Source organism: Corvus hawaiiensis, chromosome 2 (genome assembly GCF_020740725.1).
Source record: "Corvus hawaiiensis isolate bCorHaw1 chromosome 2, bCorHaw1.pri.cur, whole genome shotgun sequence".
Lineage (NCBI taxonomy): Eukaryota > Metazoa > Chordata > Aves > Passeriformes > Corvidae > Corvus > Corvus hawaiiensis.
The window spans coordinates 28,323,397-28,346,337 of NC_063214.1; the positions used below are offsets into that span (position 1 = coordinate 28,323,397).

General features: G+C 45.1%; 1 protein-coding gene across 3 annotated transcripts; it reads left to right on the forward strand.

Moving 5' to 3' along the window:
* The first annotated feature begins 67 nt into the window (after nucleotides 1–67).
* CCDC191 (coiled-coil domain containing 191) lies at nucleotides 68–22,108 on the forward strand. Of its 3 annotated transcripts, none has more exons than XM_048293953.1 (16): nucleotides 68–133; nucleotides 2,291–2,378; nucleotides 4,655–4,783; nucleotides 5,318–5,496; nucleotides 5,994–6,217; nucleotides 7,017–7,173; nucleotides 9,029–9,219; nucleotides 9,940–10,186; nucleotides 11,508–11,962; nucleotides 12,461–12,555; nucleotides 15,159–15,241; nucleotides 16,297–16,398; nucleotides 17,347–17,490; nucleotides 18,564–18,716; nucleotides 19,120–19,274; nucleotides 20,771–22,108. In XM_048293953.1, the coding sequence occupies exons 1-16, from the start codon at nucleotides 104–106 to the stop codon at nucleotides 20,901–20,903; spliced, it is 2,565 nt and encodes an 854-aa protein (XP_048149910.1). In that variant the 5' UTR covers nucleotides 68–103; the 3' UTR covers nucleotides 20,904–22,108. The 3 variants fall into 3 exon arrangements, with proteins under 3 accessions (XP_048149910.1, XP_048149909.1, XP_048149908.1); XM_048293952.1 differs by having other exon boundaries at nucleotides 77–133; nucleotides 2,237–2,378; XM_048293951.1 differs by lacking the exon at nucleotides 68–133 and having other exon boundaries at nucleotides 733–2,378.
* Nucleotides 22,109–22,941: the final 833 nt, after the last annotated feature.

Consider the following 22,941-nt stretch of genomic DNA (forward strand, 5'->3'; position numbering starts at 1 on the left):
CCCGCCCCGGCCCCGTCATCACCGGGCGCCGGCGGGCAGGCACCGCCCTTCCGTTGCCATGGCCGGGAGCGGCGGGCGGCGGGCGGGCGTGCTCGGTGCGGCCATGGCTCTCCCGGGGCAGCGCCTCCCGCAGGTAACGGGGCACGGCGGGGAGAGCGCGGCCCGCTCGCCCTCAGCGGCTCGGGGGGCGCCGGGGGCGGGACGCTGCCCTGGGATCCCGCTGCCCTGGGATCCCGCTGCCCTGGGATCCCGCTGCCCTGGGATCCCGCTGCCCTGGGATCGCGGGCAGTTAGCACGGCAGGGTCAGGAGCAGGGATGAGGTTTCCCAGGGCTGGGCGGTCTGCCGGCGGGTGGGAAGTCCGCGCTGCACTCGAGCGAACGGCGCCAAAGTTGGCAGCGTGAAACTCGGGTTCAGGAAGAGACACGAGAGGTTGGAACGCTGTGGTTTGTCTTAGTCCCTGCCGAGGTTTGGATCGGGTGGCATGGAACAGTGGGCCAAGGCGGAATAACTTGCTCAGTGACATTCAGGGTCAGGTTGTGTCAACAGACGAGGCTCTGAGTAACCTGAGGTGGTTGAAGATCACGGAATCGTTAAGGTTGGGAAAGACCTCTAAGATCATGGAATCCAGCCATTAACCCCGCACCACCATGTTCACCACTAAACCACGTCCACAGGTGCCACATCCACAGGTTGTTTGAACACTTCCAGGGATGGTGACTCTGGCCCTTTCCTGGGCAGCCTGTTCCAATGCCTGATCTCCCTTTCAGTGAAGAGATTTTTCCTCATACCCAATCTAAATATTCCATGACAAAACTTGAAGCTATTCCATGTTACCCGGTCTGTTGTTACCTGGGAGGAGAGACTGACCCCTGCCTGGCTACATCCTCCTTTCAGGTGCTTGTAGAGAGTGATAAGTTCACCCCTGAGCCTCCATTTCTCCACACTAAACAATGCCAGTTCCCTCACCTGCCCCTCTAAACCCTTCAGCAGCTTTTCCCTTCTCTGGATACGCACCTCGATGTCCTTCCTGAACTTAGGGACCCAGAAATGGACACAGGACTCAAGGCAGCCTCACCAGTGCCAAGTACAGGGGGATAGTCACTGCCCTGATCCTGCTGGCCACACTATTGCTGACACAGGCCAGGATGTCGTTGCCCTTCTTTGCCACTTGGGCACACACTGGCTCATGTTCAGCTGCTGTCAAACAGCATCCCCAAGTCTTTTTCTGCCAGGCAGCTTTCCAGCACTCTTCCCCCAGCCTGTAGTGATGCCTGGAGTTGTGACGCAAATGCAGCACCTGGCACTTGACCTTGTTGAACTTCATGCAACTGGCCTCAGCCCATCAATCCAGCCTGTCCAGACCCCTCTGCAGAGCCTTCCTGCCCTCAAGTAGAGCAACACTCCCATCCAACTTGGTGTTATCAAAGATGTCCCTGCTCTTGGCAGGGAGGCTGGACTGGATGACCTGTAAAGGTCCCTTCCAATCCAGCTCTTCATATATGAAGAGTAAGGTGTCTTGTTGCTGTGCATAAAACTCAACACACAAAACTTGCTGTTGAGCAGTGCTGCAGGTTTTTTTGGCAAGTAATACAAGATATTTACCCCAAAGCACCGCGTCCTGCACCTGCAACCACCTGACATCAAAATGAATTCTAGGGTGAGGTTCCCTTTGTTTTGCTTCCTTGGGCACATCCATGCTCCCACTTTCAGCCTGCTTCTTGTGGCAGGTAGGAGTGTGCATCTGCTTCCTCAGGCAGCATCCTGGGCCTCTGGCAGCAGCACAGACAGAGTTCAGAAATATGGACTGTCTGGGGCACAGGTGTTACTTGTGAAAACACAGTGACATGTCAGGACCATTAACATTGCAGAGAGATGAATATGGGACAGGAAGTCTCTCAGCCTGGCTATGACAAAAAGCTGATAAAAATTTCATAGTTGCTGGTTGCTGGGCACTAGCTCAGCAAGTCTCTCTCCTGGGTGTTTCCTTTCTCTCTGTGTTCTCCAGTCTCTGTGTTTGGCATTAATTGCCAAATGAGTGTTTATTGCTTAATGACTTCTAAGTCCAGTTTATGCAATCAAGCAGTCGTAGAAATGCATTTCAAAAGAAATCTATTCCTTTTAACAGCCATGCTGTTTTGTGTTACATTCCCACTGATGTTTGCTCTCTGGAGGAGAAATGTGGATATAGGAAGTGTAAAAATTAATATCGTTAGAAATGTTTTTCTTTCTTTAAAGAGAGTGGACCGAGCCTCTGAGTATGCTCTCTCTGAAGCTTTTTCCCTTCAAAAGTCAAGGTATCCACAGAGGCCTTGGGGTCCTGTGACAAGTCTGGAAACCGCAGAACGGCTGCAAGATCATCATGAGGCCCATGAGGAAGGTGAGCTAAAATTCTGCTTGCCACAAGCTGCCTGAAATGAACTGTTCTTGATCCAGCTTTGTTGTTCTGATCTGAACAGGCTCTTGCAAAGCTTGAGTTCACAAGAAACAGTTAATAGTCAGATGTCTTTCATCTAATGGAGAAAGGCATAAGAAGGATCAGTTGTTGAAGTTCAAGGTTGATCTTAAATGACATACCTAAAAGAAGGATAAACTCTCTGTCTCCTGGAGATAGCAGGTCAAGAAAAGGATAAGAACTGCCCTTGAAGACACACTGTATGGTCAAAGCCAAGGTAGTGGGCTGTAGGAAACCAGGTGAAATTACCTGACATATTTCTGATAGCAGACTAGATGTGGAAATGGAGTTGCTCTATGTAAATTTCACATCTACAAATAATGATGCAAAATTTTCCTCACTAATGAGCTAACTAAATATTTCTTTTTAAAGCCTGCAGCCAAAGGTGCTTGCTGCAGTTTGAAAGTAAGACTGTAGTAGATTTAAAAAACAAAGAGGAGGGAAATTATCACCCATCAGTGCTGGGAATATGTCTGCAGTGTAAAAAGCTGATAGGAGACAGGATTTTAAAAACTGAGTTAACCGCTCTTTTACGAGTCAGCATTACAGAACAGGATGATGACACATCTTAAGAGCATCCACTTCAATACAGGAAGTCAGCTTTTTCACTTGTCATCATCAAGGGTTCAACTGACAACATGGAATACACTTACCTACTTAGAGTGCACTGTCTGAATGCATTATACAGCACAGAGGCTCCAAAGGAGCTGTCTTGGCTTTGGTGAAAAGCCTTGTCTTTTCCTTTGGTGAAAAGGTTCCTTGCTTTCCTCACGTTTCTTTAATATTTTTGTTTCTCTGCTAGGGTTTTCCTTTTTATAGCTACCAATCTCTCAGAACTGTTCCTAGCTCAACTGAACTTCTTTTATCTGGAATCCATTATTACAATACTTAGTGGTATTAACTACACATAGCCCACTTTTCAAAGGAAGGTGTCAATAAGAGAAGTGCCAGAACGCTTTTCTTCCAGTTATGAGAAGATCACAAATCCCAGTCAAAAAAGTAACCCTTCCCCAAGTGGCAAGTTGTTTCTGCTCTTCTTTCTGTTATCAGATATATTTCCCTGTTCTGAGCTGGCCTGAGAGATTATGAAAGAGAATAAAAGTGATTGAAGGACAACAAACATTAGATTTATGCTTTCTTCAAAAAACACACCGTTTTTTAGGAAAGTTTGAAAAAGGCTTTATTGCCTTAGAAATACCAGGGAGCATCTTCACTTTGTGTTGGGAAATATTTGGAGCAGCTGTTTGCTCCTGTCTGTTGACTGTGTGCCTTACACTGTGTAATGACTCCCACTAGAGTGGCTGCCGAGATCCCAGCTCCTTGTCCATCCTCATCGCATGGACGGCTGAGGATGGCTCCACTTCTTGTGGGGCTGCTCCTGACGCCTTGCAGTTTACAGCCCTGTGTCCTGCTTCAGGAACAGCTTGGCCACCCATACAGCAAGGTCAGCTGGTTTCTTGAGGTAGCAGACACGTGAGCTGACCTTGCTTTTGAGAAGGAACTCTGAAAAAGGAATTCTTTTGTTTTTCCACAGAAGACTGGAGATGCAAACAGTCCATTGAAGGACTTCATACCCAGCTGTTCATTAGGCATTTGAGCTCACTGAGGAGCACCACATCCATCATGGGTGCATTCCTGTAGCTGCAGTCTTAACCCTGAGTCCCAGGTGCAGTTTGCCACCTGAGAGATTCGTAGACTCTCCAGTAGCTCATGTGGTACTTGCAAAGGGTTAACCTGTACACATGAAGCAAATGTTTGTCCAAACAGCAGTTCTTCTGAATTTAGCATATGACAGCCTTGGCTGTAGATGTGGAAACCATCTAAGTGTCTACAAGTGCAGTGGTAAAACATATGAAAACTATCTGAGTTATGAATTATCTCATGTGAATTCCATCTCCTCAATAAATGCTGTAAAATAATCACGAGTGATCTAAATGCCCATGGAATCATAGTAGGAAAAATAAGGAGGAGAAGAATTAATTTGTGACACATGTGACAGGGACAAAATTTGGCACCTTTTCTTCCTGTTCTTTTATAGATCAAGAAGATGAGAACTGAACTATTAGCTTTATTCCATTTTCTGTTGCCGATCAGCTTGCAGTCATTCTCAGCGTACAGCTATCCCAGACTATTGCTAGTTTACACTTAGCCATATAGTTTTTTTACGCAAGTGAAGTCATCGGTCTCTTTCTTCATGATAGCCCAAGAGCTGCTCAGTAAGTGGATGAAGTCCAAACTGCAACTGGAGCTGAGTGATGGAGAAGAGGAAGTTGACTCTGTCCTTCAGGAAGAGCCTCCTGCAGCCCCTCCGAAGTATGAGCACTTTGATGGTGAGAGCACTGCAAAGCAAGTCCTGGTTTCGTCTCTGAGGCTGTGCTGGGGAAGGAGGTCAGGTCTTATGGTTTATCAGACTGAGAGGTAACAGTTGTTTTGAGGCCAGGACAGTGGACTCAGTAGAAACAAGATTAAAGATGATGATTTTTGTCCCCCAGCTCTTACAGCATTTTGCTGTATGACTGCATAAATGCACCTCATAAACATTCAGTGTCTCCCCTTGTAAAAGAGAATTTTTTTTTCTTTTGTGAACCTGTATTTTTGAGGCCTGTCAAGTTTATACAGCCATTTGAGATGATGAGAGGTGGGACAGTAAAAAATGGATGAAACATTGTTAGTGCTCTAGCGTGTTCAGTGGGAGACTGATTAAGACTCTGGGGATAAATGGAGTGCAGTCAGTGTGTCCACGTTCATCAGAAATGCATTCACAGTCTGGGGAAGTGATCCCTTTAATTACATTAGGCTTTGTGATCTGAGAAGGGTTTATTCATTTCAGACTAGCCTGAGATAATCTGAATTTCTCATTTCAGACTTGTGCAGCTATCTGGAATGTGAAATGGAAAGTTCCTCTGTCCAGAAATACCTTCAGCATCTTTTGCAGAGTGAAGTTGTGAACTGTGGTATAGCAAAACACCTTAGACTTGAAGAGATCAAGGAAAAAAAAAACCATGCAGATCCACGAATAATCATGGAGCTCAGACACAAGCAGGTGAGCAGGCAAGGCAGCTCAGTTAAAAGGAATAAGATGGAGGATTATAGGATTAGAGTAAATGCTCAGTGATACCTCCCCAGTATTCTCTCAGAGCCTGCAATAATCTCTGACTTGGAAGCAACTACCCAAAGATACTCTTCCCCAGTTCAGCTGAAACTTTACTTCATTTCCATGTGCACATTAGCCATTCAGCAGTAGCTTGCACAGTCAGCTTTCACTAAAACTGTTCAGGTTTTCTCCCTTTTTCTGAAGACTTCCAGGAAGAGCTGCCATAGCAGTCAGTTCTGAATTTGCTCCCATTAAGGAATATTGATTTAATTTCACTCTCTCACATGGTCAAGAGCAGAATCTCTCCAGTCAGTGCCAGCTACGGGTAGGGTTTCTTTCTTAATGTGAAAGGTGGATTGTGACCCAGCCTGGCAGTCTACAGGGAGCTTCAAATTCTTCAGCCTTTGGTGCTTGCTCTCCGATTTTGCCGATTTCCTCCTTCCCAGGTGAAAGAAAACCGAATGAGGCATCAGAAGGCTTTAGAGCTTCAGAGACAAAAAGAGTCCCTGAAGAAAGCAATTCTGTCTGAGGCCAGGCTCCAAGCACAGGAGGAGGATAGAAGGAAGGCCCTGCAGGCTAAGAAGGAGGAGGAGGAGATCCAGAGGCAAATGGTGAAGCTGCGAAAGGAAATGGCTGAGAAGAAGCACACTGTGGCAAAAGTTTGGAGAATGTAAGGAAGAGGGTGTGTGGGTGTGTGTGTGTGTAGAGATATGAAAGCACTTATCAGCTCCTTTTGTTAAATGTAAGAGCAGTGGTGATCCCAAACAAAACAGCTGTTATTGTCTCTGAACTCTCCCAAAACCTTTTAGTCTTTTGTTACCAACATCAGTGACAGAGTTTTCCATGAGTGGGAAGGTGGGCTAATATAGTGTTATCCTCTCCTCAGCCATTATGGTATGTGCACTGAAACACAAAGCAGGAGTGTGTTTGCACCACTGTACATTCTCTCCATCAGCGCTGTGGCCACATCCAGCCTTGTTAGCATCTAATGCCACCAGAAAGCCAGTACACAGAAAAAAATAAAAGAAAAAAAAAGTCTGTGTTGAAAGTCTAGCACTTGCAATACTTTCCCTACTATGAAAGATAAAGAGCATTCTTGGCTGAGGATTCTGCAGAGACATAATTTTCTTCTTTTGCTGAGCTTGGATTGTCACAGAGATGTCACTTTTAGGAATGCCATTTATTTACTTAGGCAGCCCTGAGATCCTAAATCTTCTCATACAAGTGCTTAAATGAAATATTTACTGAAATTATTTACTATTTTCTTCTGCCTTCTATATTTAGAAAATGCACCAGACTGTTTAATCTCTGGGACCCCAAACCATTACAGAGGTGGTTTTTAAGAAGGCCAAGTTAAAATAATCAGCAACTTTCTAAGCTGTAGAGGTGGTTCTTTTGGAATTGGCCAGAAAGAGAAGGTATTAGATTGTATATCAGATATTAGAGCTGTATGTTTGTTCACTTTGCAGGGAGGGGAAGATACAAAAAAAACCTCAGAAGCTGTCAGTGCAGGAGGTGTCTGTTACTGTGTCACCACCCCTGGTCCTGAAGAGAGAAGAGCAAGGAGAAGAGAAACAGAGAAGGACTCAGGAGCTGCTGCACAGGATTCACATCAGTAAGCAGAGAGTGAGCATCACCTTTCTTTATCTGAGACTCTGAGCTCCCTGCCCTTGGCTACCATTTGGAAAATGAAGTAAGAAGTCATGGTTATGCAGAAGTTTTTACTTTTTCCAAGACCTCCTGATACCAGGAATGTATGAGAGCAGGGCAAAAAGTGTCTTATAAGACTAGCAGCAAGAAATCCTGAGGTGCCAACCCCAGTGGGCCTGTGCCTCCAGTGTACTTAGTGGGACATTTCACTTAGAATTGTGGAAAAGACACAGCTCTCAAGACAAGTGAGACCATAAAGGCTTCTGCAATCAAGAAATAAGGGGATATACAGAGTAGGAAGTGGAGTGAGATTTGTTTTCCCTCAAGGAAGGAAATAAAAAGAGAAAGTGGCAGAAAAAAGGCCTGAGAAGCCCTTACTGTGTGTGTGGGAAGGCATTTTAAAGACTGCTTTGCAGACTCTATTTCAGGAACAGGGAGAGGAAAGAGAAATGCTGCAGCCTGGGATGAATTTGGAGCTCTGAGAGTTGATGCACGCCAGGACATCCACAGTAACAGGTTCCTCAGGGACCCCCTTCCACTCGGTGCAGTAGGATATTCTGTGTTACTGCAACAGCTCTTTCGAGGCAAACAAACTTTAATAATTCCTAGTAGGAACCTCTTTCTTTTACCTTCATTTTTCTGGTACCATGGTCAGCTCTGGGTTAAACACGTATCAAATACTTGCAACTGAAGAGTGATCTTTTAGTACTGAATAATTTTCTATGGGCAGTCTGAGCAAAGGGAATAAATTTCCTGAGTGGAGGTATGAATGCTATCCATCACATAATGTTTTCAATTAATAGAGCAGTCATCATCGTTGATGGCTATATGTCTACATCTAGGGGTTTTTTCAGCAGAAGAGTCCCATCATTTTTATGGTGATTCTCCTCACAGCTCAATCCATCTGCCCATCTGCTGGATTTGAGTTTGGCTTGCTGTTTAGCAGTACACAACCTCTCTCCAGCACAGTCTAAGCTGTGAAGATAAGCCTGAATGAAACCACAGAACAATTCAGGACTGGCGTAATGGGAGAAGCCACAGCTTGGCTGAGCTAAGCAATAGTGACATTTTTGATTACTTTCCTAAAGCAGAAAGAAACAGCTAATGCATTGACTTTTTGTAAGTCTCCATTTGAAGATTTCAAGTGAGAGAGGAATGCAATTAACACAAGGCACTATGACAAAAAGGGAACAGCAGAGTCCTGTGAGTTGACCCACTTGGAGGATCAAAATGAACAGTGTCTGCAGTGACAGGGCGAGAATTATGGGGTAGATTAGATAGCAAATTGCTGCTCTGTACAATGTAAATTACTCCCAAAGGCAGCGAGTCTAATTACACAATAGGGGAAAGGTTTGGCTTCCTACTGGAACAAGGATGAGCTGAGGTGGTGTCATAAATTCACTCTAGGATGTGACTTGATTTTTGTCTAAGTTAAAAAAAAAATTTTTTTAAAGCAGGACTTCTTCACACGTGTTCTCATCTGTAACATCTTAGACATTTTCTAGATTTAAGAATATTTTCCATGTCTCTAGAAATTCTACGTTCCTCACCCATTTCATTCCTTTACACTTGGTGAACTAAGTGCATTTCATTCCAAAGCATGGATCCCCATGATATGATGTCTCTTTTTAGACCCTTTCTGCTTTTTGTAGAAGACCTGCACATGCTCTGCAATACTTTTTTTTCTTTATCCTCAAGGTAATTGTTGAAAATGAGGATTCTAAAAAGAATCTCAAAAAGGAAAGTTAGAATAGGCAAAGGGCGGAGAGGATCAGTATTTGTGTGGCAGACTGTATCTTGCTCATTGGTTTTTTGAAACTCTCCCATGCAGTGCTTGCAACGACATTTCTCTGCTTGGCTGAAAGTCATTCTGGAACGCAGAATTAAAATGGGAAAAGCCAGAGCCCTTGCTGACTGGAGATGCCAACTGAAGGCCCTGCGAGCTTGGAGAAACTATGCTTGGGCCCAGAAAGTAGAGCAGGAGACACAGCAATTGGAAGTTCATCTCCAAGATCAAAACAGGTAGTGACCCTTTACTGTGGAATTCCTCCTACTGCATCCCTACTTGGGCAGAGTGGTGATCAGGGACTGTAAAAGGAGCCTGTCAGTTACCCAGCAGGAGGGAAACAGCAGCTTTTTGAGAAAATTGCTACACTGCCTGCAGTCTGCCAGAGGCATTGTGGCACAGATGAAAAGGAGGACAGATAGAAACAAGTGCTTTAGCACTTTCCAACAAGCCTCAGTCTCTCTGTAGGTATCTTTCCTAGAAATCTCACCCTGGCTCGCTCTGGCCTCCAGAGAATATGAGTTGCCAAATTTATTCCTGATTAATATATTTGCTGTTTCAGTAGTAGTGTAGCAGAGATCATTTTAGCCAGTGCCTTTGATTAAGGAGGCTGTTGGATGAATTCCCTACCATCCAGAGAAACACTGCTCTTGCAGGTGTCTGGCAGGCTGCAGTGGTGAGACACTGTCACTTCCCCATATGCAGCTGGCCAGGGAACACGATACCTCTTTCGCAACTATCCTGCATTCCAGAGACGACACAGGAAATTGCAAAGTGTGAACTAGTGAAACTTAATTCAGAATAGCAGCCATCCTTTCTGCCCTCCCACTCGTCCTTGGACAAGCTCTGTACAACTTCAGAGGGCCTTCAGAGTTAAGCAACAAAAGGAAATGATGTGGCTTTGTGCCTTGGCAGAAGCCTCACTCCTGCCATAACACAAACGTTTTGTCATTCAGGAAAACCCAACTGGCTGTGGAGCACAACGAGCGACGGCTCCTGCGCTGCTGCTTTCTGGCCTGGCAGCGCTGGAGCCGAGCAGAGACAGAACAGCGAGAGCTGCAGATCAAGAGGGTGCAGACAAGGAGAAAGATGGAACAGCTGCTGGAGGCTGTGTCACGGGGGAAAGGTGGGGACAGGCCACTGGAGGTTAACAAGCCTGGGACAGCAGAAGGAAACAATCATCAAGATTTACAGCAAGACAAGGTAAATCCTTCCCATGTAGTTTTGCCTATTGGCATAGCTGTACTCTTAGAAAGTACTTACTTTATGCAATCTGAAATAAAAAGTACATTGTCCCAGAGGAAAGCTTCTTTCCCAGGGTGACCCCCAAATACCTGCCTGCAGCTGTTCAGAAGAGATGTCTAAAAATCAGAGGTAAATGTGAAGGACGATGGATGAGTTTTAAAAATAATCTCTAGTGCTGCCAAAGAACAACCCTTCATGTACTCTGATCGCAATGAGCATCCCACCCCCAGATCACTTTTACTGAGAGATTAGTTACATCTTTGATGCCAGCTTAGACTGAAAAAGAATAACTTGACTGCATGACAAGAGATATTTTTCATGCCAGTGCAGCTCTCCAGCTTTTAAGTATGGGGAAAAATAGAGGCTGTCACTGGCTGTTTCAGGATAATGCGCATCACAGGGAGGTAAGAGAGGAGAATCAGAGGTTGCTTCCTTAAATTGTCTTTTGTCAGGTTGGATCCCCACCTTCCCTTCTGTCTATAAAACCTGTACCACAGCAGTATCCTGATGTCAGTATTAGAGCCCACACACACGTATTACAGGTCAAGCTTTCTGTTTGCCTAAGTGTAACCAAAAGTTGATTTCTTTCAGTGCTTATACTATCCTAGTAGGCCCCTATTTTTCTTCTGCTGCACTGATAAAATCTGTGCTGAAGGAATGGAACTGAATTTAGGGTTTGACCTAGGAATCAGAAAGCAGACCTTACAGCTGATGCCTCTTCAGAGAATGACCATGTGTCAGAAAGGTGCAGCCTCATTCCCCACTGTGCACCTGTTTCATGGTAACATTTATCAAAGCTGGAAAAGAGGCATGAGGAAGCAGCACCTTGTAGACTTCCGTCTAAAAGAGGACTGTTCAGTAGATCAGTTGTGTAGACCACTTCAACAACTGTTTTTAATTTTATTCTCCATCTGAGTGCTGAGCAGGGACAACACAGTCCAAAATGGAGTGTGCTAATCCCTGAAAAATGAGCTGTCCTAAGCCATGCTCCCTGACAAAATAGCCAGGATGTATTCCTGCCAAAGCTCTTGCCTCATCAGGACTTTTTCCTCCTGGTGAAATGGCACTCAGCTCCTTAAGAGTTCTTCCCCACAGCCTCCACTTTGTGCATAATGGGGCCCCTCTGGCCTGACTGGATAAAGACTGCATAGCTGAGATTACCCTACTTCTCAGGCATCTCACTAGATTTGCATTAAAAAAACCACTGTGCAGGAAGGGTAGGCGAGTGCTTAGTTTTAATCAATGCCAAATTTTCCTAATTTCTTTTTTTTCCCCCTAGCCAACTGAAACTCACCTCATACAGAAACAGCCTGACCAGACCAGAGACCAGTCTAGCTGGGATGTTGTTCACACATCTCATTTCCACAGAAACCCCAAATTTGCCTGGGAGATTACCATAAGACATGCAGCCCTGAGTTCCCAGGACCAGGCTATGTACAAGAATCAAATAGCCACTGTCCTCCAGCAGTTCCAGGCACTCAGTCCAAAGACCTCTCCTGCTTATGGTAGCCGTTTTGAGCACCGTCACGCCTTCCAGCAACGTGTGATTGAGGAGCAGAGGCAGCAGCTTCAGAAACAGCAAGAGCTGATCCTTAAACTGCAGGAACATCAGAAGCTGAGCAGAGATAAAGAAGAGGCAGCACAAGCTACGGCTGTAACCCAGACGTTTAACAATTCTGTTTCTCAAACCAGGGAGGAAAAACAATCCAGAAGCAAGAATACAACCCCTTTGAGGTATATGCCCTCAATAAAGCAGGGTCAGTTAGTCATCCTGTCTCATTCCCACTCAAGCTGAGCCAGAATTTGCTAAGCATGTTTCAGTCATGTTAGTGCTATCTGCTGTTCCTCTCAGCTGTGACTTAGCCTCAAGGGAAGTATCAGACTAGCCGCAGTTCTCTCTCCTTCTCACCTTCTGCACTGGCTCAACACCAGGTGATCTCTACTTAGGATCCACTTAGAAACAGCAACACCAGTGCCACCCATAGTAGCAGCAGGGATCTATTTAGTCATGAAAAGAAGGAGTATCATCCTCCATATTTCAGACCATGCAGCAGCCCTGGAACTCAGTTCCTTTGCAAGGATGCATCATCAGTCCCATTTCAAGCAGAAGAAGGGTGTATCAGGGATAATGCAGCACAATGGAGAACAGAAGCTGCAAGGCCATAGGTGGTAGGTATGAGATGTAGTTTGACCACATTCACTGAAGAATTTCTTTACTCTTTTCTTTCATAGCCTACCTGATTCTCATGGGCCAGGAAACACAAGGGCAGCAGTGCAAGGCAGGAGGCCCTCCAGCTGGCTGACCTCACCTCATCCCATACTGAAAGGTATTGTTCTAGATAGCAAAGACCATTCCAGACTGCTTTTCTCAACAGCTTATCTGGAAATGTCTCTCTTTGCCTCAGCTTTGCTGGTTGATGATTTTATGCAAGTAAAATTCTGCATTCTCTTTCCCAGTCTGATGAGTGCTGTGAGAGAGGGTGAGCTGTTTTCCTATCTGAGACAGGCATCTGTGAAGCCTGGGACACTGCAAACCCCTCATGCCCACACTTAGTACACTGTTGTGGCAGTTAGTCCTAACACCTGTGGTTGTCTCTGCTATGACAAAACTCAGAGAGAGAAGCTGTACAGGGTTTGTTGCCATTAGTCTCATTCCCTTCGTCATGCATGTAGGAACCCAGAGTGCAGAGAATATTTCTCTGCCTGTTTTGAAGGGGTTTTACCCCCTGAACAACACTGTTTTGACCTCCAACCTTGGAAAAAACTGCCTACTATTAGAAAAGAACTAGAAACTAAACCAGTGTGAATTAGGTGATAGAATACTATGTGATATTACCACAGGGTGAAAAATTTAGTTTTTAGGTCTATTTGCATAATAAATAGATAAAAGTAGAAAACCTCAAAATGGAGGATAAGTTGTAGTTAAAAGCTTCTTTCTTCTTCTTCACTAACTCCATATTTTGCAGCAGTAGTGGTCTGGGATGATTGGATAAAGAATTCCACAGTTCCTGTCTACATGATTTAGGAACTTGTTGGACATTGGTAAAAAAGTGAAAATATCTTGCATTTTTTTAATTGGGTAATTTATCTTTAAAAGGCTGTGTAAATCTTGATAATTAGGCTTTTCTCCTGCATTCTCTGCTCTGTGCTGTGTCTGGGTCATGCCAGTGACTGTTTCTCTGATAAGACTTAATAAACAACTATCTAGCAGCTGTGAAGGCTGAAAGTCTCCGTTTGTCTCTCGAACTAACTCCTGGCAAGGACTTTAAAAACTCTCTCCCATCAGGAGAGATTCGATTTATGGCACAGGTCTGTGTCAATGCATCCAAGTAACATTCAAACTGGCCAGTCATTTTCATCCAGCTTTGACAGAGGTGTTGAGATTTCGAAGGGAATTAAATGCCTAGTGAGACAACAGTAGCCAGGCTGGGGAAAGAACTCCAGATCCCTGCCTTTTTTGAGATATCTCTCCTTCTCTGGCCACACTGGAACAGCATTTTCACAATAAATATGCAACACAGCCTTTTCATCAGTAAATTAGCATTCTGGTTATATCCTATGGTGAAGTTCTTCTGCATCAATGCACAGTAGTCACAGCCTGCATGAAAGGTTACCTGGAATATAATCATTGTGATATTTCAATAGTTTGGGCATCACCAGACCTTTTTTGCCATGATAGTTGGGCATTAATAGTTGCCTTTCACTACCTGTGTTCAGCTCTAACGCTATCTAGTCCAAGCCATCATTCACCCTGATTTGCCTGAACTCTGCACACCTTAGAGACAGCAAGCATTCAAGTGTTTGTGTTTAAAGATCCCCAAAAAAATCCAGTGATGAAGTTATCACTGCATGGTTTTCCCTTGCCAGAGAACCCTGGGACAGCTGAGAGGAGAAGAGAATCTGAGGAAACCTATTACCGCAGGCCTGGTTCCTACGGTATATCACCGTGTCCTGCAACCATAGGGAGGAGGAGGAGAGAAGATCCAACAGGCAGGAATTGTGCAGCAAGATTGATTTATTTAATTATTTTACAAACCTTTTATAGACTTTTTTCTTCATAGTCTAATTGGACAAGGGACCAGCCACCCCTTGGGGGTGATTGGCCAAAATCCTAAAACATCCATTGTCAAAATATTTTCTACTATACCATAAACAAGACTTTCCAAGGTTGCAGGTGGCTTGGTTGTTTACATTCCCTGCTACCTCTTCTGTGAGAGAGAAAAGTCTCTCACGGACTTAGAAAATAACAAGAAGTCCTCGCTAGCAGCATTTTTGTACCTACAGAAACCTACTGTGTTCAAAACACTTCAATGCCTCCCAGTTATTGACTGCTCCAGCCTTTGCTTTGTCTGCAACTGCAGAGGAAGCAAGCACAGGTTCCCAACTCTTCTGCATGTTCTGTGTGTAGCACCTTTGCTGATGGCCAGCAAGATCCCTGCATTGCAATTTACCTTCCAAAAGAAGCATTATGCAGCAGTTTCTTACTAGTGGGACCAAGTACCTGTATGTCACTGTGACAGTGATGCTTTCTGTCATGAAATTGCTTTTAAATAAGCAGTTAGAGCTTACTGGAGACCTTACAGCAATTGCTGCTAAATGATGTGCCCTGAGCCTCAGCCCTCAATCAGGAAAGGCAGGGACAAACCCTCTGAACACAGCTTCTTTCATAACTAAGCCTCATGGCTGTGCCTGTCAACCAAGGAGGGTGGAGAGAATGTCATTACTGTGGTCCTGAGTCATCTCAAAAACATTTTTAGGTTCCTTGTTCACAACACTGCTGGCTGTAAGAGGCTGCAGAAAGCAAGTCCCTTTGTGCTGGCATTGCCAGGGCAGTGGGGCCCGGCATGGAGTGATGCATCCTTGTTCACCAAACTTCTGCCATAACACTGTAGCTCATTTCCTCTAAGCTTTATGTCTTCTGTTTCTGTAGGGATGGAGGAGAGAGCAATTCAGCGGGCAGAACAGAAGAGGAAACTAGAAGAAGCCAAACAACGAAAAACAGAGGAAAAACTGGTAAGGAAAGTGGAAAATGAAATAAAGTGTCTTTCATATCATTCCAGTTACAAGAAATGCTGATTTAACCCCAGAGTCAGGGACCAAGAAAAAGCCCTTTATCCAAAGCAGGAGTTTTATGACTTGTGAGAAAGCAAATGTCCATCACACATCAAAAGAAGTAGTTAGAGCTGCTTTTGCAGCACCAGCCCTGCTATAGCATAGGCAGACACTTCAACTTGAAGTCGCAGTTCTAGAAGCAGCCTCCCCTATCACCCCCCTTTTTTCACACCTACCCCATGATTGTAGCTTGTCTTTGCTGAGAACGGTAAGGGTGGAAGTGCACACAGAGATCCACTTGATGGGACCTGGCAGTGGTGGGGTTCCCCTCCCTGCCTTTCCTCTCTGGTCACATGCAGCTTGAGGACATGCAGTCTTGCCTAGTAAAAATCTGCACCTTTTAGCAAATCGCTGCTGAAGAGGGAAGATACTGACAATGTTTGTATAGCTAATACACAAATTCTGTGATACACATCAAACAGAGGAGCCTTCTTCAAGTTAGGGTATTAAACTGTTACTGAAAACATTGCTAGTAAGTTGCATTAGGAGTAGAAAGTGTTATCTTCAGTGTTTGGGGAAAGAAATGTTTGGGTACCTGTAACGCTGCTTTGCATGTGGAAATTAAACTTGAGAGCAGGGCCCAGGGATTCAGAACTGACTTCAGTAATCAAATTCTCAATAAATGACTTGGTGTGTGGTTTACATTTTTTTAGAGGAAGAGTGGACAAATACTGTAACTTATGGCAAAGAAAGATAAACATGTACATACATAGAAAAATAAATAGATAGATTGATGCAGATATGTATATAGGTAGTAAAAAGGACAGTCCCTCCTTCCTGTCCCTTCCACAGATCACTGTTGAGCAGAGATCATGTCTAGTATGTGAAAAGGTCTGCTTTCTTCTGAAGTTCCAGATGCTGGTCAATACTAGAGGAACAGTAGGAAAGTTTAAAGATCTGTGTTCATGGAAAAGGTCACATGAAACAAATTGAATTTCACCTTTCTCCATTTCAAGGCCCAGCTGAAGGCTGAACAGGAAGCACGACAGAGGAAGGAAGCCGAGGAGAAGGAAGCACAGCGGGAAAAACGCCGGGAGGAGAGAAGGCAGCAGAAGCTGGTGACCAAATGTTTCACCTGTTTCTCCCCATTTAGCAGGGATAGGGAAGAGGATCATTACCCACTGGTACTCAGTCAGCAGCCAGAGTAATGTGAACTGAAGGTCTTCACTGGTAGAGCAGAGTTCCACAGCACAGCACCCACAATACACACTCACAATCTTCCCCTTTCTGGCAGCGTTAGGGGAAGGGCTGTGTCCCAAACGTGCTATGAAGTATATGTTGTCTGTCTCCTCAGCAGGACTAGAGGTCCCAGCTGCTGGGCATTCTCTGCTAAGACAGAGCCACATAAGCCCCCCACAGTGACAGCATGTTCAGTCTACTCTCAGACTCCATCCACTCTTGTCACCCCTCGATTGTACACAGTGATACCAGTCACAAACATGTGTTTCAAAAGTAAACAAGCCTGACTGCTGTATCAAGGGCAGATTTCCACCTGAAGAATAGAAGCATTCTCTCCTTGGAGCTAACCTAGGAATATCTGCACATCATTACTGTTAGTTGGAAATTACTTGTCCTAATAACCCAAATAGTACATTTGAAATCCTACAGGAATTCAACCTACAACTACTGATCTGCTTGGAGTGTTTTAGTACGTTTGACCTTCATCCCTGAGTATCAGTCAAAAGTAGTATTTTACAGTTATGAAATGCCCACATCCCTCCCCTTCTGTTTAGGCTAAATTAAGTGGTAGGGTCCATGCATAAACTCAGAACCATCTTTGGACCTCAAAGGAGGTTCCTGCCACATCATCTCCCAGGAGAAGACAGTTTGCTTTAGGACACAGGTTCTACTATATGGGGTCATGTCTGGTGTGCAGTGCTAAAGATGATACAGATCCCTATTTCCTGTCAGGTCAGAACCTCCAGTTCCAATATGATAATCTATTGTCATTGCTTAATATCCTCTTCATCCTGATGGAATTAAAACTACTGCTTTTTGTATTGCAGAAAGAACTGGAGAAGCAGAGGAGGCTGGAGAAAGAACAGCAGCTCCAGAAAAAGGCTAAAGATCATTATGAGAAGGTCCTTCTCAGAAAGCTGGGAATACTGCCATGGAAAAGGCTGAGGGAGCAAGCCAAGGAAAATGTAGTGGTAAATGCTGAGGGTAAAGGAAATGACTGGTGCCATAACAGGAAGGGAAGAAGAGTAGATGCAGCACTTAGCAGAAGTCTTAATAGGCTTTTAGGCCAGATAGAGATGGAAAAAGCAAAAATTCTCCCTGCATACCTTGCCCTGTATTAGTTCTTTAAATCAGCCCATCTGACAATAATCATTAAAAGCCACTAAAAACTTGCAGGGATGGCATCCTCATTTATAGCTGATTAACCAGGATTAAACAGAAAAAAAATAATTGAAGTTATATGGCATGCACCTGCCAGTTCTCGTACTCCACAGCAAAGCTTATCAGTGAGATACCACCAAGCAACTTCAGCTGCAGGAGTTAACCCCAGCCTGTCATCAGGGCTTTCCCTCTCTCTGAAGTTGCTGGTACAGAGCTGGCCACTGCTAGTGGCAGGACACTTCAGGTGATAATCCAACAATCTATTCTATCCTGGCCCTATCCTCAGTGCAGAACAATGAGTGGCAGCTTCCGAGACCTCAGTGCAGGAGTATTGCTAATGAAACATTTCCACACGTGACTGACTAAGCATCCCTTATCAGGGGGAGACTGATAACACTCAGCCGTATCCTGAAGATCGAGCCAGAGCCCAGGGCTAAGTTGGAAAGCTTTCATTTAAGTCACTGGAACTGAAGCTACTCACAGTACTTCACCAAATGCACAAAGGCTTCCAGCTGGGAAGAAGTAGATGGATACAAGCTGTTCCATATGTCCACCCTGCTGGTCAGCATTATGGACAGGGTTGGACTAAGCTGTTACAGGCCATGCCTCTGCCCCATCCACAATCAGTTAAACTGAGCGTCTCATTCAAAAGGGCATTCTCTAGAAGTGATGCAGCAATGGCCTGGTAGAGAGACTGGTGGTGTTCCTTATGCTGACCCCTCTTTGTGGGATCCTGTAAGTTATTCCAGCTGTCAGAAATCTGGATTTGGGGGTGACCCAAAAAGCTGAGATGATTTTCTAGTGCACTCAGTTTTCTGTGGCGTTATACTTAGGTAGTCACCAGTTCAGGTAACCAGCTGCTGTCTCTGCTGTTTTCACTCAGGTGGCACAAAGGCATCACAGCTTGGGCCTGCAGAGGAAATGCCTGATGAGTTGGCTGCAGGATGCCCAGCAGAGTCTCAGGGAGAAGATGTCTCGGGCTGAGGACTTCTACTCCCAAATGTTACTGAGGCGGGGCTTCAGGAACTGGCTAAAGGTTGGCCTGCACCACAGTGGAGAAATGATACCAAGAGAGCTGGCTGCTGCCACACTCTCCCCTCACCACAGTGCAAATTCATTCACCTGTAGCACAACCTCTGCAGAGTTTTGCTATCCCCATTCCAGCAACATTATTCCCTTCTTCAGAGACCTTCTCTCAGCTGCTCGCTCTCCATCACTATCTTCCACCCAGAAGTTTCTCCTACACACTGCTCCTCCACCCTCCGCTCTCTCACCCTGCTCCCTGCTGGTTTTCCTCCACTCCTGTACCCACTACCCTTCATGTGCCCACTACCCTTCACTGCCACAATCTCAGCACTGCTCTATTTATTGGGCCAGAGGTTGGGATAGAAAAGAAGAAAAAAAGCCATTCTCACCTGTTTCTTTGTCCTCCTCCCCAGTACAAGGATTATCTCTCCACTCAGGAGGAGAGAGCAGATACCTTCCACACAGTCTGCCTCATGAGGAAGTACTTCTGGGCATGGTTTGATCATATCATGGAGGAAAAAAGGGCCTTATGGGAGAGGCTGAAGATTGCTACTGAACACAGTAATAAGTAAGTGTATGCCCTGACCAGCAGTCCTTTTTACTTCAGTTTAATATACCCTGTAGATGATTTTAGGGACAACTTTTGACAGGTCAGCTGCTCTCCAGGAACACAGGAAAAACAGGTTCTATACTGCTGGTGTTTTGCTTCTGTGATATGCACAGACAGCATCAGCTGGTTTATGCTAAGTTTCCATGCAGCCTGGAAATGAAAGTGTAATGGCATCCTTCACAGGACTTTTAAATCTCAAAAAAGAGAATACAGTGAAAGCCTAAGTAAGGATAAGTAGCTGAAACTTTCTAAGCTGATTAGCAGATCTGGCCACGCAGCTTTTGCTAAAAGCTGCCTTAGGAAAATCTTTAAGTACAATTATAGCAAGCCAAATGATTGTGTAGGAATTACATAGTACTTTTTTGTCCACAGCAGATTATTTAGTTCTTAAATCCAAAGTTGATCAACTAGAAATCCTACTTAAGGAGTCTTTACATTTTTGCCATCACCAGCCTATCTTGACAGCAAAAACTAGAGCAGTCAGTTCTACCAATCATGACTAGAGCTGGACACACCCAGTCCACTCCTTGTCCCATAAAAAGCATTCTAGCAGGAAGAAAAAACTATTGTCAAAGTTCAGCAGAAAACAGAAGTCTGTTCACCTCCCTCACCATGAAAGAGCATGGTAATTTTATGCAGTCATGAATAGGCTGTGCCTTTGCACAGCCTCAATGGGATCTGCAGCACCTTGGAGGAAGAATTGAATTAAATTAAATTCATCTCTTACATAGTAGGGCAGACCTGTTCTAGCTTGCTGCATCAGTAAGTTCTGAATAGTGCACAGTTTAACATTAATAAGCCAGCAAACTGGAGGAACCAGGGGAAAGTCAAACCCAGGAAGAGACTGGATTCATTCTACATATGACCTCCTATTAGGAGCACAATCACCTGTCATTCCTTATTATCTCTTCCCCCACCAGCAAAAGGCAGTTCAGACCTTGCCATAACAAACTCTTCTTTAGACAGGACTGTTGGTCCCTATTACCCATGTGGGAACCCAGGGCAGGGCACCTGTGATGGGGTGATTAAAATCAGGTAAGAATTGGAGCCCAGCTGCCTCCATTCCCAAGGGGTTGGTCTGGACCAAATGAACCTGCATTTTTCCTAAAGAAACTTCTTTCAGAGGCCCTGTTTATTCCTCAGAAAACCTCTTTCATCTTTAGAGTTCTAAGCAAACACCAGCTAATGAATCCTGTCAGAGAGAAGAGCAAAATTCTTGGTGGAGAGGAATAGAAAAGGGAAATATGTTATTTTTCCCCAGCATGATTGACATATCAATGAAATGGTCTGCATGTAGATGCTTAACATGTGACAGCCCTGAGTATCAGCAGAAAGGACAAATCCTTGAGATTTGAATTCCCCCCTCAAATAGGAGTGCTCTTTTGATTGCCTGTTATGTTATGAACACATCTGCACGTTGTCACCTTGTTCCTTGTGTCCCTAATTTCTTTAAGGAGACTTTCACTGAACGCATTCAAGGCATGGAGGCAGTACCCATTACTGATGAAAAAGGAAAGGGAAAGAGAAGAAAGAAGAAACCAGCTACGCAGGAGAGTAGCTGAAATTCTCCCCAACTTCCAGACATGACAGAAGAGAGCCAGATGAGATGGGAAGGAGACAACAAGACCGATTCTCTTCAGTTCTATCTCCCTGCTGACTGAAACAAGTCCAAGGGGAAGGCTGACCAAGTGCAGAGGGTCTTATATCTAAAGGGAGCTCCCTGTGGTCACTGTTGTTGTAAACAAAGCATAGATGGAAGCTTATCTGACAGTTTCACTTTACACTTCATGGAGTCGTTCCCCTCAAGCTCCTCCTTGGGGAGGACCCCACAAGCCTCCGTAGGGGTGTCTTGGCTGGTGGCTATGAACCCCAGATAACCAAAGCCTAGCACGGGGTGTGTTTGAGGCTAAGGCCATTTCCACATGCAGAGCTGCAGCACTGACATGAATCTTCCTTCATCCAAGGAAGCACAGAACTGAACTTCATCTCTTTTTCCCTAAGCAGTAGCCCAGTGCTTTTCTGTTGGCAGTACTCTGGTGACAGCTTGTTCAGAGAGCAGACAGACCTGACTGTCAGCTGACCCCTAAACACTGCTATGAACTTGGCCACCCAGAGCACAGTTTCTAGCTAACTGAGCCAGGAAAGTTTGGATTAGAGGAGGTGAGGGAAGAGCTGTTTATGCAAACCGTATTTGCTAATGATCCAGATCACAGCACTGCATATGGACAATCTAAAACCTGGGTTCTTTTGCAAGAGACTGCCTTGTTTGCAGCACTGGCCAGCTCACAAACACAGTGCTTTGATTTTGGCATCAAGCGGTGATCCCAAGTTTATGAGCCTCAATTATCTTGTCATTTAAACACTTCCCAAGCTGTTTAATATTTCAGGGTATATTGTGCAAGTCTGTCTGGGCTGTTTCACTTGATCCAGTACTTCAAAGAAAAAAAGATAAAACTCCAAGAAAAAGGCAGATTGTAGCTTTTACATAAGCTAGAGCTGACATGATTAAAATGCAAGTTTCATACCTCTGTTTAACCTTAACCTGCAGCATAATGCAGACAGGGTAATGCTGTTCAAGTACAGTATGTCTTAGGAACAACTTACGGCAGGAAGCTAGAATCACTTCCGTCTCACAGCCAGATAGGCAAAGTTCTCCAAAAGCATTTGGCAGTACAGGAAGTACTTGAGTAACACCAGGAAGACAACAATAACAGTTTACTGTTATCTTGTAACAGATCATTTGTAAAACCCATATATGCACTGAAAATTTCCAATAAACCAAAATGTGAAACAAATACAACTGAGCTGTTGGTGCAGATTGTGTCAGAAGCCAACTGAATGGCACTGGACAGAAGGCCAGAACCAGGGACCTAGACCAGCACTAAATGCTGCAAAGTGGCATAGGTGGGTGCCCGAGCACAGCAGCACACTCCAGAGCTTTAGCACTGGGAATCTGTCCATGTAGACACAGGGATATGGTCAGAGACTCTCCCTGCCCACAAAGCCAGGCTGTCACACAGGCTGTTGGTGCAGGTCTGAAGACAGCTGTCACTCCCAGGTACCTCCCACAGCCATCCTGTGCAACACCCGAACATTCCCCGAACATTCCCCATCTCCCAAAGGCACAGTGCAGACCTGACCAGCAGCAGGTCAGACAAGCCTGTTCTCTGCAGAGAGCTGAAGGTGCCTGCATGGAGTGTGGGCAAGCTCAGACCATCTGGCTGCATTACGAGGCAGATTGTGAGAGGAAGCACAAGCTGGGAGAGGCTGGATAACTCGTGTTGCAGGGAAGAGCGGGCACTGCAGAAGGGGAGTGTTTTTTGCAGAGGACTGAGCCAAACAGGCAGGGAGGAGCAGAGCTGGGGCTGAGCTCCCAAAGTAATGCTCCAAGTGCAGCCAGCAGCCACACCTGGTGCTAACAGCAATCCACTTGCTCTTAGTGCATTCTTCCCCATTGAAAGTCTCAGCCATGTAGTGGCCAATGAGCTCCTGGAACTCCTGAACCAGCCCTTATGCTCCCATGCTTCTGCTGGACTTTTCCTCCCTACTGGGGCTTGACAATGGACACAGCAAGGAAAGCCTCTGGCCCACCCTCCACCTGGATTCACAGTGTAAGGAGAACAGT

Coding starts and splice junctions, on each gene's coding strand:
- CCDC191 (XM_048293951.1), top strand. CDS start 2,033: ATGAGTGTTTATTGCTTAATGACTTCTAAGTCCAGTTTATGCAATCAA. Junction 2,379..4,654: donor TCATGAGGCCCATGAGGAAG/GTGAGCTAAAAT, acceptor TCTTCATGATAG/CCCAAGAGCTGCTCAGTAAG. Junction 9,220..9,939: donor CATCTCCAAGATCAAAACAG/GTAGTGACCCTT, acceptor TTTGTCATTCAG/GAAAACCCAACTGGCTGTGG.